The sequence below is a fragment of the Mastigoproctus giganteus genome, chromosome 14 (genome assembly GCF_048544385.1).
Source record: "Mastigoproctus giganteus isolate SK-2022 chromosome 14, ASM4854438v1, whole genome shotgun sequence".
Classification (NCBI taxonomy): domain Eukaryota; kingdom Metazoa; phylum Arthropoda; class Arachnida; order Uropygi; family Thelyphonidae; genus Mastigoproctus; species Mastigoproctus giganteus.
Window position 1 is genome coordinate 106,616,325 of NC_143588.1, and position 15,682 is coordinate 106,632,006.

At 32.7% G+C, this 15,682-nt stretch overlaps 1 protein-coding gene across 3 annotated transcripts in view; it reads left to right on the forward strand.

The window, feature by feature from the left end:
* The window catches only part of LOC150075503 (very low-density lipoprotein receptor-like), a 77,960-nt gene extending 62,592 nt beyond the window's left edge, over positions 1–15,368 (forward strand). Inside the window, exons 16-21 of one of the 3 annotated variants that reach the window (XM_090388780.1) lie at positions 318–459; positions 2,827–2,973; positions 6,647–6,832; positions 8,101–8,363; positions 12,215–12,355; positions 14,699–15,368. In XM_090388780.1, the coding sequence (XP_090244906.1) occupies positions 318–459; positions 2,827–2,973; positions 6,647–6,832; positions 8,101–8,363; positions 12,215–12,355; positions 14,699–14,743 (924 nt within the window). In that variant the 3' untranslated portion in view covers positions 14,744–15,368. The remainder of the gene's footprint in view (positions 1–317; positions 460–2,826; positions 2,974–6,646; positions 6,833–8,100; positions 8,364–12,214; positions 12,356–14,698) is intronic. The other 2 variants (XM_090388779.1, XM_090388781.1) reach the window with 2 other exon arrangements.
* Positions 15,369–15,682: the final 314 nt, after the last annotated feature.

Consider the following 15,682-nt stretch of genomic DNA (forward strand, 5'->3'; position numbering starts at 1 on the left):
AAAAGTGAAACAGAACTTTGCTTTTATAATTTGTAGTATCCTCATTTAGATCATGCATGTTAATATTAATGGACACACTGAATTTAAAGGAATCATTAAGCAAAATTATAACCAACAGTAGATTTAAATGGAAAAGAATGAAACTCAGAATTAAAGATGACAATTAATTCAACATTTTGATAATGAAGCAATTTATTTATTTTTCTGTTTTTTTTTCTTTCTCCTAGAGCCTAATTCTTCAAAGTGAATTGAAATAGCCTAATGAAATTAACTAGAAAATGTCTTGTGACTATATATAACAAAGCTTGTTCTTATAGGATTGGGTGTATTGGACAGACTGGGAATCTGAAGCTATCCACCGTGTTAATAAATTTAATGGAAAAGACTTGAAGAATATAGCCATTGGTGTATTTTCACCTATGGATGTGCATGTTTACCATCCTTATAAGCAGCCTAATGGTAAAGTATTTTTCTTTCTCTCTTTCTCATTACTGTATGATTAATATTTTCCTCAAAATATAGCAAATTCATTAAAAATTGTTGACTGATTTAAAGTAAAATTTCTGAACTTCTTAAAGTGAAGTTAACATTTAAACTCAATTTTCTAAAGTTTAAAATTAATTTAAAAACTCAATACAAATACCACTTTTTTGGCAAAATTAAATAGCTTTGTGGTTTCTTAAAACAAACTCTGTAAAAGAGTAAGAGTCAAAACCTGTATTTTTTTTTAATAACCTTGCAGCCACACTTTGGAGTCTGTTATCCAAAAATAGGATGGCAAAACAAAGAAAATAAGGGTGGTGTCAATAACTTACATATGTTAGCTGCATAGTTGTCTAGTAATTTATGGCTGTTTCAGCTACAAATATCACTGAAAATTATCTGACTTCATCGAAAGCATTCACCTTTTTAGCAGATTTCAGCAGAAGAAATATTGAAGGGAAAGAGGTTTTGATATAATAGTCAGACGACCTCTGGAAACCAGGCAAAAACCAGTTGTAATCAGCCTTCTGCACTTAGTGGGGATCTGCTGTAGTCACCTTTGCTTTTAAAGAGCATCTCGTGGGATGCATGATGACTCTTCCTATGATTAAAGCCGGCCCCTTTCAAAATCGGCCATGTGGTAGGCAATGGCATACCACCCACATTATCTGATACCACAGAGACCACAACAAAGCCAACTCCAAAAGCTTGCTGTTAAAGGAAGACCTGCAACTAGGTGGAAGGATGGGATCAGTGAACTTTTGGGCGTGACATTTTGCGATGCCGCTCGTATAACATATGATCGATGCAGTTGGAGGATTTTGTTTGTGGCCACAAAGCTCCTCAGGGAACTGTGACTGGAAGAAGAAGCTGCATGTATATGAAAATCCCTAAGCTTGTTATCATAAGTGGTAACAAGTGATTTCATCTTTGATTAATTTCTTTCATTTTTCTTTTCTTCCTGTATAACAATATCAAGAAATAATGTGCTTTGCATTTTATAAAGAATGTGTATCTGTCTTAAACTCCTGAACTATTTAATTTCATCAAAATCATGAAATTTGTTGAGCTATTAAATTAAAATTGGTATGCAAGCCCTAAAAGGAAGGCTTACATACCAATATGATACCTTTTTTGATGTTGGTTTCACCATTTTTTTTTTTTTTTTTTTTATCCAGTAAAATTATTTGAAAAGATCATTTAATCAGTTGTTTCTAGAGATTATTTGCTACACTTTTCTCTTGTGATATTTTTTGTATTTTATCATTGTAAATGGTTAATTGATAAAAATTTGTGAGCAAGCCTTTTAATGATGCACTGCATCACTTTAATTATTGTCCAACATTTACTTTAGTATCCCCAAACTTTCATATCAGTTTTTATCGCATAATGCAAAATATGTGCAACATTAATAAGGAAATGCTTGCTCTATTTTTTAAAAATAGCTTCAGGTCATTCTAAAGAACAAAAAAAAAGGAAAAAGATACATTGCCAAGTTTTTTTTTTTTTTTTTTTTTTTTATACCTGTAATTTGGATATAATTAAACTTTTGTTTCTTCAGATTTTTTTTTTAGAGCTGTATTTAATATATTTAACACTTATTCCTACCACAGATGGGATGGGTATCTCCCTCCTTTTGCCCTAAATTTACTCTAATTTATTTTACTTAATGCACCATCTTACATTTTGTGAGTATCTTGTCACTAAGTTGTCATATCTTCACCTACCCATGCAACCAGCAATGAGACCTCATATTTGGATAGTGGCATATGGGTGTGGGACATTATAAATAAATACACTTCACTGTTGGAGCAATTTTTTTTTTTTTTATATTTTATTTATTTAGGATAATATAATACCAAGACAACTCATGGCAAAGGGCCTCCACAATTGAGGTTGAGCAAGTCATTGCTAGGTACAGAATGAGGCTTTTGTCTTAAATTACTTTAATTTAAGATAAAAAAAGAAAAAAAAGTCCAGTTTGATTTTTGGCATTTTAATGTTAAGCAAGTCAATTTTCATTTTCACAATACTCCAAAATTCATTGAGTAAACTTTCACAACAAGAGTTGCTCCTAGTGGCAAAGTTACTGCTAAAAAAGGGTGTTAAATGCTATTTATTCCAGGCATGGTACTTATGTCTTCTTCTGTTGCATTATTCTGTACCTACAATAACATATGTTTTACATTGGACTCCAAGCCTGATATATACTATTTAACATTTTAGTCTTATTTGTGTAACATTAATTTTGCATTAAACCATTTTCACTGTAAACCCCCTGAAGTGACTTATTCAAATTTATGATATAAAAATTGAATTGGGTTTTTTTTTTTTTTTTTTTAGGTACAAATCACTGTGGTAGTCAACGTGGTCTGTGTTCACACCTTTGTTTGCCTGCACCAAATATATCTTGGCGGTCTGCTCTGTATTCTTGTGTATGTCCAAATGGCTTAAAATTAGCAAATGATTTGCGGACTTGTGTTGCAATACGTAAGTTGATTCTGAAATTTTAGATAGTTCGTTAAAATTATGTTGGTGAAAATGACCTTATACTGGATTAATCCTAAGATACCTTAAAAAAAAAATTAATACAACTTAAAAGTTCCTCTGTGTATATCTTTAATAAATAACTGATATGGGGAGGTTAATGCCTATTATTCTTGGTAAGATGATGCAAGGAAAAAAGCTGTAATAACAAAAAAGGGGTGGGGGGGGTGAGAAACTTAATATACCTTGTTTTCATTTATTTTTTTCAATTTCATTTAAGTGCTTTACACTTTCACTGGATAAGATGGAGTTTATTCCAGTAGCCAATTTATTCTTTGGCTGGAAGCATATTTTCTTGCATCTGGTCTTCAGTTATCCTTAATTCTTTCTTTTGGTGTGTTGCCTGAGGAAGAGAAAAGATGCCTCACGTTGCTTAGTTTATCAACCTTTTTAACACCCTTAAATACCACTGTTCAAATCATTGCATAGATTTCTATGCAGTGATTTTAATAGTAATATTTAAGACATTCTAATTTAAAGAACTACAATTATTTCGCTGTAACTCTGTGACCAGTGCACCTATGAGTAATCTTGCTGCTTTCTCTGTACCCTTAGCAGGGCCATGTGCCTTCTGCTAAAAGCATGGCCCAAGGAAATTTGATTTACAATGTTATTGTACAAGACATAAGGTATGGCCTACCCATTTTATTGACAACAGAACCATGTTTGTCTCTGCTGGCACAGTCCCTCTTTGCCAGTAACAGAACCTTGTGAGCTGTCTGTCTACTTTCAGATGATAAAAAAAGTTGCAGTACAGTTTGTGTGACATCTGTTGAGAATGCTAGCCACTAGTAGTAATGTCTGAGTGGATTGCAATATTTTTCTAACCGAAGACATTGGTCTATGGCTCTTAAGTATAGAGTTTATTTTTTTGTCTGAGGATTAGCCTTAAATTCTGCACAGACATTAATTAATGACAGTTTATTCAACTGAACAAATTGTATCTTGCTTGTCTGGTAGTTTTCCATTGTTGACAAAAATGGATAATGAAATCAAGTGCTCTTTCACAGCGAGTACTCAGGGAAACATTGTCCACAGTTGACATTTGATGCAGTTCATTCTGCAGTGAGTGGTCACTCAATTGCTGCTGTTCAACAGTCACTGGTGTGTGCCTTATAACATCTTCCGATGGGCTTTTCTCCCACAGTCTCCTGTTTAATTTCCCTTTCCCTTCTTAAAGGAAAGTGTCTTTGGCTACAGAGGGTCTTTCCCTATGTTATTTCAATCTTACAGATTTTAAGAATATTAAACACTTTCCATAAAAGTCATCTTTGGGGTAAGTTTATGGCTTGTGTAGGAATGGATCTACATTTTTTGGACACTTTCATGGCTCATGTAGATCTTTTTTTTTAGTTAGTTATGTTGAATTCTTTCAGATATAACCTCTCCCCCTTTCTGGGCACATCCTTTAGGAGTAGACACCCAAGGAGGCAGGGGTGGGTTGGAAGCATAAAACTGACCAGGCAAATATCCACAAGTGACCAATTAAGTTATGTACAAATGCAATTTTATATGCAATGCAGCCCAATCTGCACCTGCAAGAAGGTGTCACAATGTACAGTGATTATATAATCAGATCCCTTTGTAATGATGGAATTATCTCTCTCTCTCTACAAATGAAATCTTTTAGAACAAAGATTTGTCCCCAAAACCTTGTTTAAGGTTAAGAAAACTATACAGCAATCTGCATTGTTGCTATATTCATTGGTCTAAATTGTCCTGTCAATTATCAGGATTTAATGTTATTGGCTGCTATAGTATGTAATGTTAGATTTTGAGTGCAGACCTGAGTGCATTCTACCAATGACTGGATTTCTGGCAGTGAATGTGTAAATTACTGAATGCCTTGCAGTGTAACATTCAGCAAATTTACAGCAACAGCCCAGTTGAATACCTCTACTATTAGATGTGAGCCACTATCAAAGATTTGAAAACCTTGTCTTGGAAAGAAACAATGTATAAATAATGTGAAATAGTATTGAAAAGGTGTATTTTCTGGTGTGTTGTGATTCGTGTATATACCATGTTTGTTCAAATAAGGTGGTGACATTAAAATTGGGGTGTAGCTTTTAAATGGTTCTAGGGGGTGGGAGATCATTTAGGTTCCTGTACAGGTACAAAGCCAGATTGTCACCACAAGGTTGACACTCTTGCTTTGTAAAGTTTTAAAGGTTGTTTCAAATAGTGTTGGGAATAAATTATCTAGAAATAATTCAGTTAGACTTATGTTTTTCCTAGTAACTGTAGATGTAGTTTATAATAGAGGGTGGACAGAGGGCTTCTTTGAAAGTAAGAAAAGCATGTATTAGCTTCAATTGTTCAAACTTTCTAAAGCTGAAATTGAATGCATTTCCTGAATTTCTAATCTAGAAACTGAATCAAGTGATGCATAAATAGATGTAGAGGATATTACTGCATCAAAAAGTAATGTGATTTTATTTATTTATGAATAAACAACTTTTTTTTTTTTTTTTTTTTTTTACAGATTTTTTTTTTTTTTTTTTTTACAGATTTCATTTTTGACAATTTCAGTAATTTTTGAACAGTCAAGTTTGAAATGAGAATGAATATTAAAAGTATTTATGTAATGCTTCAAAATTCCATGAAGAAACTTGCTTCACCGAGTTGACACCCTCAGAAACAAGGGTTAAATGATACATCAGTTCAAACATTATTTGAATCGATGCAAAATAATGGAGTTCTAATGGAAATATATCATGAATAATTTTTTCATGTTAGAACATTAAATTGAACCTATTTTGAGTATTGTATTTTAACTACATGGAGCAGAGTTGTTCTGATTTGTTATATAGAATTTTGAATGCAGCAATACTGGTGATACTGACATGGAGAGATTCTTGTTAACATGTACACAGTCTACAGTTGTCAGAACACCTGCATTCATAGTTCCTTACCTCTTAACTAATTTAGTTTTCTGTATGTATTTCACATTTGTGTTTTGCAATTAGCTATAACTTGAAGTGCAAGTGGAATTAGCATTCATGCGTGCATTTTTCCCCTCTCCCAGACTGTTTAAGTCTAGTTGAGACTAACTTGGTCAAATATGAATATGGTAACTTAAAAGAAATGCAAAACAGCTCACCTTGCATGTCTACAGTTGGGGTTTTTTTTTTTTAATAATGCATTACATTTTCTGTGATGTTGATGTTCAGAAAATCGATTGGATTCTCTGTGGCACAATTTCTTCAATTTTTTTGTCATGATAGAGGCAACTATGATAGAGGTTTGACTATCCTCTGCTTTTGTTGAGCTCTCGTGTCTTCCTTCTACTATTTTGGGTTTCCATTTGTAAGTCTAGTTTTTTGGTCTTCTTTGCATACATTCCTAGAATCATCTGAAGGAAATGCATAACTTTGTTACTTGGTTGATCATGTTTTTGATATTTCTTGTTTAAAATCATAAATGTCCAATTAGAAGTCTAACACTGCTCTGAAGTTATTTATATATGGGAACTTTTTTGATGTCACTGAATCATATGGAATACAAACTGAATGGCTGTTTAAAATCGGGATGACTAAATGCCTTTTTAAGAAATTGATATCTTCCATTCTGTGAATAACATGTGTTGCTTGTAACTGAATCTTCCTTCTTACAGAACCTCCTCCTTCTAGCTCAGCCTCTACTCTGGAGACAACTACTAACACTTATTCAGTTTTTCCTCTGCCATATTCTGATTCAAACTTATCTAATACTGACAGTGGAGATATTTTTTCTTCTGATGATACTAACTCCTTACATCCAATTACTCTGGAAAGTTCATTTCCAGCAACATCTGATTTAGGTATGCTTTTTATTATTCTGCCATTGCCCTTTTGTTGGCATGTGTTGTAATCATTATAAATATAACTGCAAGGAAATGCCGAGAAATTTTGCTGTATTAAGTGTACTCTTGTGTGATTTCATTTCTGTATTCTTTATTATTTTTATATTAATGAAGGAAGAATATTTTAATAATGAATTTGTTTCATACTTTAAAGTTGGTGTTTTAATAATCAAGTTTGCTCATTTTTAAATGGTATATTTTTGCTGCAGCACACTTGGGGAAAGAGCATGATAAATTGCATGCTTAAATTCTTTGCATGTATGTTTGCTTGTCTTCAGTGTTTATTTATTGATTAATTGTCACACTGTACTGGATCATTATGCACTTAGTCTTGGGATTTATTATAAAATGTCAAATCTTATGAAGTTTTGACATTTTCCTGTGTCTTTACATTTCAGTAACTGCATTTGGTAGAAAAATTCACAATTAAATCCAGTTAAAAATCATTATAATGTTATTGTACTTAGCAATTATATTGGTCATGCATAAAATTTTTGTAGGCTTTCAACATTTATATCAAATATTTTCTGTCTCGTGAAAGAAAATTCTAAAATACTTAACCTTTTTCAATGACTGTTTTAATTTGGGGGAGCCTTAGTGTGAAAGCAGAATGTAACATTGCAGTACATTTTTTTATTTTTAAATGAGAGTGAATAATATCCGTATAAGCCGTTTTTTGTATTAAAAAACAACCTTTGAAGTGTGGGTTTTTTTTTTTTTTTTGGAAAAGGTAGATGAAAAATTCGTCCTTAATTTTGCAATTTTAAAATACACGAAATTTAGTAATAATGCTTATGTAATAGGCAATCACTATTTTGCACATAATCTATGAATGTATCAGTTACCCATCGTGCAAGTTTGAGTCTCATATCTAATTAACTAAAGAAATAAGCTTGATATATTTTTTCTCTCTCTCTCAACTATAAGTCATAACAGATAGGTGGTTGTGTGCAATTATACCACCACTTTGCTTATTGGAGGCTTGAAGTGGTGAAACCCATGTTTAGTCTCTAGAGCAAAGTTTCCGGCATCCCCCCCCCCATACTTCTTCAACCCATGCACGGTACTAAGTACTATAGGTTTTGATACCTTTCGTGTTTGGGGTTTTCATAAAAAAAAAAAAATCTCTCAGAGCATTATATAACATTGCATGATTATGTTATATTTAAAAAAAAAAAAAAAAAAAAATGTATAAGTCAAGTAAACCCTTCTTGTTTCATTTGCAGCAACAACAACGACAGTATCAACAACTACAATGACAACAGTGACAGTAACAACTACAACAGCAGCTACTTCTCCTCCAAGACTTGTAACTATACCAACAGAAACAGCCAGCCAGAAGATTGAGCCATATACCAACAGTAATTTCTCTACTGAAATACCATTACCACATGTTCAGATGTCGTCAGAAAACGATGATGTTGATACGGGCAAAATAGCAGGCATCATAATTGGTGTCCTCAGTGGCTTGGTTATAATACTATCTTTGGTTAGTGCAATTTTTTATCTAAAAGTATTACATTAATCTTACCTTAATGTAAGATGTTATTGTCAGAGTGAATAAGTGATTTTTGTTTCTTTAAATGAGTGAATGTGTACATACTCTTAAACAGAGTTTCTGTCAGAGTTCCCTTTGAGCAGAAACACATCTTTGCCAGTAATAGTAAAGTCATGGGAAACAATCTAAGAAACCTTTGTGACACTACTTCCTGTGTTCCCATCACAGTAAGTTTGCACTTGACTTTGAAACTGCATGATCTTTCATCATTTTACTCCCAGTACACTTCATTGACACTTTCTCATCTCTGTTAGATTCTGTTTCCACAATCATTTTGAATATTGTTAAGTTTGGTTACTGAGAGAGTTAACTTTGTGCTTATTTTATATTTCTCTAAACACTAGTAAAAGATCTGCATAAAGCAGAACTGAATTTTAGTTCAGCAAACAGACTTTTTACTCTTAGTTGGCTGAGTGGATTTTTTTAAAATCCATAAAGCATTAAGTTCACAAATTTAGTTACCCTCCTATAATATAAGTCTAAAGATAATTGTCCCTGATATATGGGTGTAAATTGTAACAATTCCTTCACCTCATTGTTAATACCAGGTAAGTAAACAAAACTGGACTTAAACATGAAACAGTATAACACATACCATCCAAGGGTTGGAGACCTTGGGAGTATTCAGAAGCATACTCCCTTAGCAACATATCCACTGTCAATGAAACTTCCTGTCCAAATAGTCATGGACAGCAGTATAAAAATGGGTAAGTGTGCCATCCTGTTGAAAAAAAAAATGCCATTGTCTCTGAAAACATGCTTCTGATATTCTGTGCATAATCTGTAAGGTCCAATAATTGTATGAGAGGAGATTCCCATCCATGTAGTTATCCCTGGCAGATTAACAATTTAGTTTGAATGTGACTTCATCTTGCTGTACAATTGCATCCTTAGAAGTTCTGATTCCACCATTTTTATGACAGTAACACTCACAAAATTGTGTTTGTCAATCTGGATCATTTACCTGTATTGAATGCAGTAAACAAGGTGTAAGGCTTCAGATTTTGTCCTTGAAGTTCTTGTGAACACTCTTGTTCAAATGCATTCATGACAGCTGTTTTCAATAGTTTGATATCCCTTTCCCCTCTATCTCTTGGCGCCTCCGTAGCCAGGTGGGAAGGAGCAGCAGTGCGTAGCACACGCTTCTTGATTAGACCGGGGTTCGAGCCCGTCACCACCAAATACGGAGGATGCGGAAAGGTCAGGGAATGACCACCGCATATTCCCGGAGCAATATGGCCTTAGTTGCTAATGCTCCTAAAAACCAAACAACAACAACAATTTCCCCTCTATCTCAGTAGGGCTTGTCTTATTGATATTGTGCACAGTTCCACGTTCCTCAGATTTATCACACTTACAGGTTATTATTAGAAAAGTAAGCAGCCTTGTTCCATACTGTATTTCCCAGCCATTCCAAACCTCTATGGCATTTTCAAATTTCCATTATACCATTTAATCACCTTTCTCTCATCAAAACTTAATTGCATGTTCTCTGTAATTTGTATAGGTTTTAACTAATCTGAAAATAGAGATAATACAAATTACTCATCTAATTCACAAACTATGGATTGTTAACATGTAATTTTGACTCTCCTTGTATATGGCATTGTCTTTGTACTAGAGGATACAAAGTATATTCTATGACATACAGCTGAACTCTTTACAATTTGACAAGATCTACAGTATAACCTCCACGGCCTCCGTAGCCGAGTGGGCAGGAGTGGGAGTGCAGTAGCACACGCTCTTTGAGTAGACAGAGGTTCAAGCCCCTGACTGCTGAATACGGTCGATCTGCCAACCCGCACTGGACCAGCGTGGCAGATTATGGTCCATTTCCCTCAGCATGAATTGTTGAGAAGGCTTCCACCCTGCAGTGGGTTGATAATGGCTGCACTTTACTTTTTTTTTTTTTTTTACTTTACAGTATAACATTACCTAAGTGCCTGCTAGATCTGTTTCTCCTAACCATTATTTTACTCTTCTAAATTTTTTGCCAGTTATATGCAACCACAGGAACATTTTTCCCTAACCTCTCAAAGCAGCACATTTCTCAGCATTGGTCAGAGTCTGGCTATGGATGTTTTTCATTGGTTGCTCTTAAATACAACTGACATTCTGAAGCATGTAGTTAGATATTTCTAGAATCTGTAAGAACTGTACAATTCTACAGTATACAGTTCTTCAAACTATACATAAATGAATCAATATTCTCAGTTGCAGCTTAATTTGTCCACAATCTAGAAATGCATACACAACAAAGGTAATTTCATGTTTAGAGTTTAAAAAAAAAAAAAATTGCCTTAGGATAAAAAAAAAAAAAAATCTCAAGTTTATATGACTGCAGTTTAAATGATAGTAGATATCAGTCATGGATAAGAGGAACTATTGAGAGATGGAGTTTACTTAAAAGCAGCACACTGTGATATCAATGTAGCTGTCCAGGATCTTGGACTTCTGGCTTACAACAGAATGTTTTACGTGCGACTGTCATAATATTTCTACTATTAAAATAGCAAAATTCTGTGGTCATCTATTTTTTTTTTTTGCTATAGCTGTAATAAAATAAGGATTTGTCATCTGCCTTTTTATTATTCATGTACATATGTTTATTTAAAAAAATTTAATTGCAGTATTATTTAACTGTAGAAATTGTTTTTCACAACATTACAAAGCACTATAAAAAAATAAAAATGAAGCTGTTTTTGAATTGTACTTTCAAATAAAAACTTTCATACAGGAAATTTTTCATTTGTGGCTCAATGGATGTCAAAGTAATGTTGAATTTAATGTTAACTGTTCATCTGTGGTATCACAGAAGCAGTTGCATCATTGATATGTGCATGGAATCCATTTACTTTGAATTACGGAATAATCTTCCGTTTGCTTTCTAATATACTCCAAATGGTAACATCTTTGCATTTTAAATTTTTAATAGATTTCAACTCTCAGCAACAAACAGAAATCATCAGTTTTTTTTTTGTTTTTCTTTGCTTGATACAATTTTTGATATTGAGATTTATCAACTCTGCCATCTAGATTTTGGTATTATTTGGTACCACGAAAATTTACTTTATCATTTTAAATAAAATGAGATATTTTACCTTTTAACTAATGTGCTTTCTTTTTATAGTTTGTAATATGGTGAATAATACTGGCTCACCCTATTTAAAATCGGCCACATGATTGATATATAACTTCACAACGGCAGCAGTGTAATATGGGCATACTTGCCAGTTTTATTCAAATATATGATGATTTCATTTTCAGCATTTATGATACTGTAATTTAAGGACTGATTTAGCTGTCCCTTTAAACAATCCCTTCTTTTTATCAGGTTAAATATAAAAATAATTTTTACTACTAAAACATAGTAATGATTAGAGCGCCACCAGTAAGTTACTATATACATATCATATAGAAAATTTCTGACCAGTAAGTTACTATATACATATCATATAGAAAATTTCTGACATGTTTTATAAACCAGGTTGGTTGCTTAGAGAATCTCTGTAGAGAATTTATATTTTAAATTCTAAATATAAAATATCTTTGTAAAGAAAGCATGAAAAGTTGCATATTTTTATATGTAAGTACTAATTTTATTTTAAAAAATAAATTTGAAACACTATCAGCCCTCCCTAAAACTGGAGCATTTAATTGTACAGTTCTGTATTTAATTTTTTTTAAATTTAAACTTTCAGAAATTTACTTGTTGAACTTTGTAATAAAAGTTTTTTGAAATACTTGCTAGCATTTTTAAAATCATAATTTTTGACTTTCAGGTTGCTTTCTTAGTTTATAAGCAGTATCTTCGCAGAAATGTCACTAGTATGAATTTTGATAATCCAGTCTATAGGAAAACTACCGAAGATCAGTTTAGTTTAGAAAAGAACCAGTATCAACCTAGCCGATCGTATCCACCAGTAAGTATTCCCATTTCACTTATTCATCTATTCCAATAGTTTTTCTAGTTCTTCCTTGAATTTATTCAGGCTGTCAACTTCCACAACAGCAGATGGAAGTTTTTGTTCCAGCAATCAACCAACCTCGTGTGTGCAGTCTGAACAAGAGGAAGAATCCCATCAGAATCGAGCTTTCTCAATCCATTCAAAGGATTGATAACGTTCAACTATCCAGTTTTTGTACTTGTTAGTTGAATGGTATTTACAGAAGTGTTCTGACAAGTTTTATAACATATTCATTTAAGAATAGGATTGGTTTACTGCTGGATACTCAAATGGAAACTCATTTTCTGGTTTTAAAAATGAGTGATAATTTTTAAGAATAAAGAATATCAAATTATGCCAAGAATTGTAAGTAAAATAATTTCAATTAAAAAAAGGGGGAAAAAGTTTTATGATAAACCAAAAGGATGAGATTTGATTCTATTTGAGCTGAACTATTTTTATAATTGGTTTTAAAAAAAAAAATTTAGATTGGAAGCATGGCATGTAAGGCAGGTGCCTGCTACTTTCAGAACTGAAAATGCTCAACAGGGATTTGGTTTATTTAGTTATAAGGCTAACTGCACTTAGTATTAGTTGTATGGTACATAGAAGCCCTAGGCTTTGTTACACAGCCAAAAAGGAAAAAAAAATTAAAAATAATAAAATTAAAATAAACTACCTATTTAGCTCTCTCCCTCTGAATTTCCCCAGCTGTCATCCATGGAGGCAACTTATTCCAGTAATTACCAGTTCACTGGCTAAAAGAATATGCTGCTTTCCAGTCTAAACATCTTTCCCCATAATTTGAATTAATAGCTCCTAGTTGTAGAATTGCCTCTCTTAACTGATCATGATAACTTTGTTTGGATATTATGAATATTGGTCAAGGAATTGATTGTTTTATTTTCAAGTCCTGGGCTAGGTTTTTTTTTTTATTATTATTATATATATATATATATATATATATATATATATATATATATTTTTTTTTTTTTTTTTTTTTTTTTTATTGCTACTGTGGCTTTTATTTGAGGATAAAACCAGAACTCCAGTTACTATTATACCAGTAGTGGAGGAAAGGGACTATATGTTGGCACTATATGGTCAGACATGAAGTTTTCCAAGCATTGTTGACAGGTTGCAAGGGAAAGCCCATGGTGTCCTGTCGATGATTTATCAAAGAATTGCTAGTAGAGATAAAGACATCATAATCTCATTATATAAGGCTGTTGTTAGACCACACTTGGAATACTGTGTTCAGGTATGGAGACTGCACCTAAAGAAAAACATTTGAGCTTCTGAAAGGGTCCAAAGACTGGTAACTCACCTGGTGAGATTGGCAAAAGGGTGTCCATATGAGGAAAGACTTTGAATATGTGTGTTGCAGAGCTTGGAAACTAGGCACCTTAGAGGAGGCTTGATTGAGGTGTTTAAGGCTCTGAGAGTGGGAGGCATAAGTAAAATGAATGAGGATGAATTTTTGATTTTCGTGGTCTAGAACTAGAGGCAATAATTTCAAGCTACGGGGGGAGATGTTTAGACTAGATTGCAGGAAGTTTTATTTTTGCCAGCAAGTATTAAATTACTGGATTAAGTTACCTGCGGGTGGTTGCCAGTTTGGGGAAATTCAAAGGTCGGATAATTGCCTACGGGAGGAGGGAAACGCATATAGGTTATCTATTTCCTTTTCTGTTATTAATTATTTATTTTTATTTATTGGGTGTTATTTTTTTATTTTTTATTTATTTATTTATTTTTTTTTTGGCTGGTGCAGCTTAAGCCATAGGCTTCCTTGCACCATGTGGCTATTACTAATACTATTCATAGTGGAAGTATCTGCTTCTAGAAAAAGGTTGCAATAATTAAGTGAAATAGGAAGTTTGTTAGACTTCTTGTTGAAAGCTTCTCTGTGGCAGAAATTTTCAAAAGATTTATCTTTTAACAGATGTGCGTAGAGCCAGCTTGTCAACAAGAGTCTTGACTAACTGGGATGGATTCTAATTTTGCTTTCTAAATTAATAATTGAGTTGCTTAGTAAGTTTATTCATTATTGTTTGATTCTGGAATACCCCACAAAGGAAAATAGCACTTAATATAATAATTTATTATTCTAATAATAATAATAGAGATCTCAAACAAAGTAGAATACAAGGATGTTTACACATTAGTAGTGTGTATGTGTGTTTCCATTTTTTGCATTTAAGGGTTATTGTTGAGAAATTTATGTAAATGATTTTTATTGTAATAGTCTGTTTGAAATTGCCAGTTTTATATTTAGATAACAATGGAATACTGAAAAAAAAACTTATTTTCTTTCAGAGCATGGAGCCTCTAACATCGCCAGGAACAAATGAATTTGTCTAGTAAATAAAACAAAATTAGTCATTTCTTACAAGCTTGGTTTCTTCCTGAAGCAATTGTGATGTGTTCATGACAATAGCAGTGCAGTTTGACAATTCCAGTGCATTTTTTTTCATACAATAATAAATTGCACTGCCCGGCAGCTTTGAAGTGCTTGTTTGCCATTGTCACCATCTCATCGCAAGCTGCTATTTTTTATTCAGAACCTCAATTATGAACACTGTGGGACTGCAAAAAAAAAAAAATAATAAAAAAAAAGTGTGTGTGTTTGTGTGGTAATGGAGGTGATGAGACATCAAGACCTGACATTTCAGCTTTGTTTAGCTGAACATTAAGTTCCACTGTGCATGACATTTTATTTTCATGTGACAATAGGATATTTGAAGGCAAAACTGTTGAGTTCCTGTTTGCGCATTCAAAGAAGAAGAGCCCAGATGCTGAGCGATTTATGAAGGTTTTCATAAATATCATTCTCTACCTTTTTATAAGTGTCAAACATCATAAATTAAGCAGAATATTGGTATACAGATTTTTAGCAAAACTGCACCGTTTAGAACTTAACATTCCGTAATTTTATATTTAGTGTTTGTAAAAAGCATACTTAGTTTAATATTTTCTTGTACAATGGTAAAAAAAAAAGCCTACCAAAACTTTTTTTTTTTTTTTTTTTTTTTTTCCTTGTGCAGTTTGCTTAAAATCTTCACTAGCTGTTCATTGTTTCACTCTGTGTCCCTCTGTAGCAATAGACTTCACAGTGTCATTTATAATCAGATGAACTTCAGTTTATTCTTTTTTCTTAGATATTAAATTGCATTTTTAATGGTTTTTCTGTTCTGAAAACTGTTGCCAAGAATTTTCATGATGCACCATTAAATTTGTATGCTAAACTGAAATTTAAATATTGTAACTTAACATTGTACATTTTAGTCATAACTTTGTGTA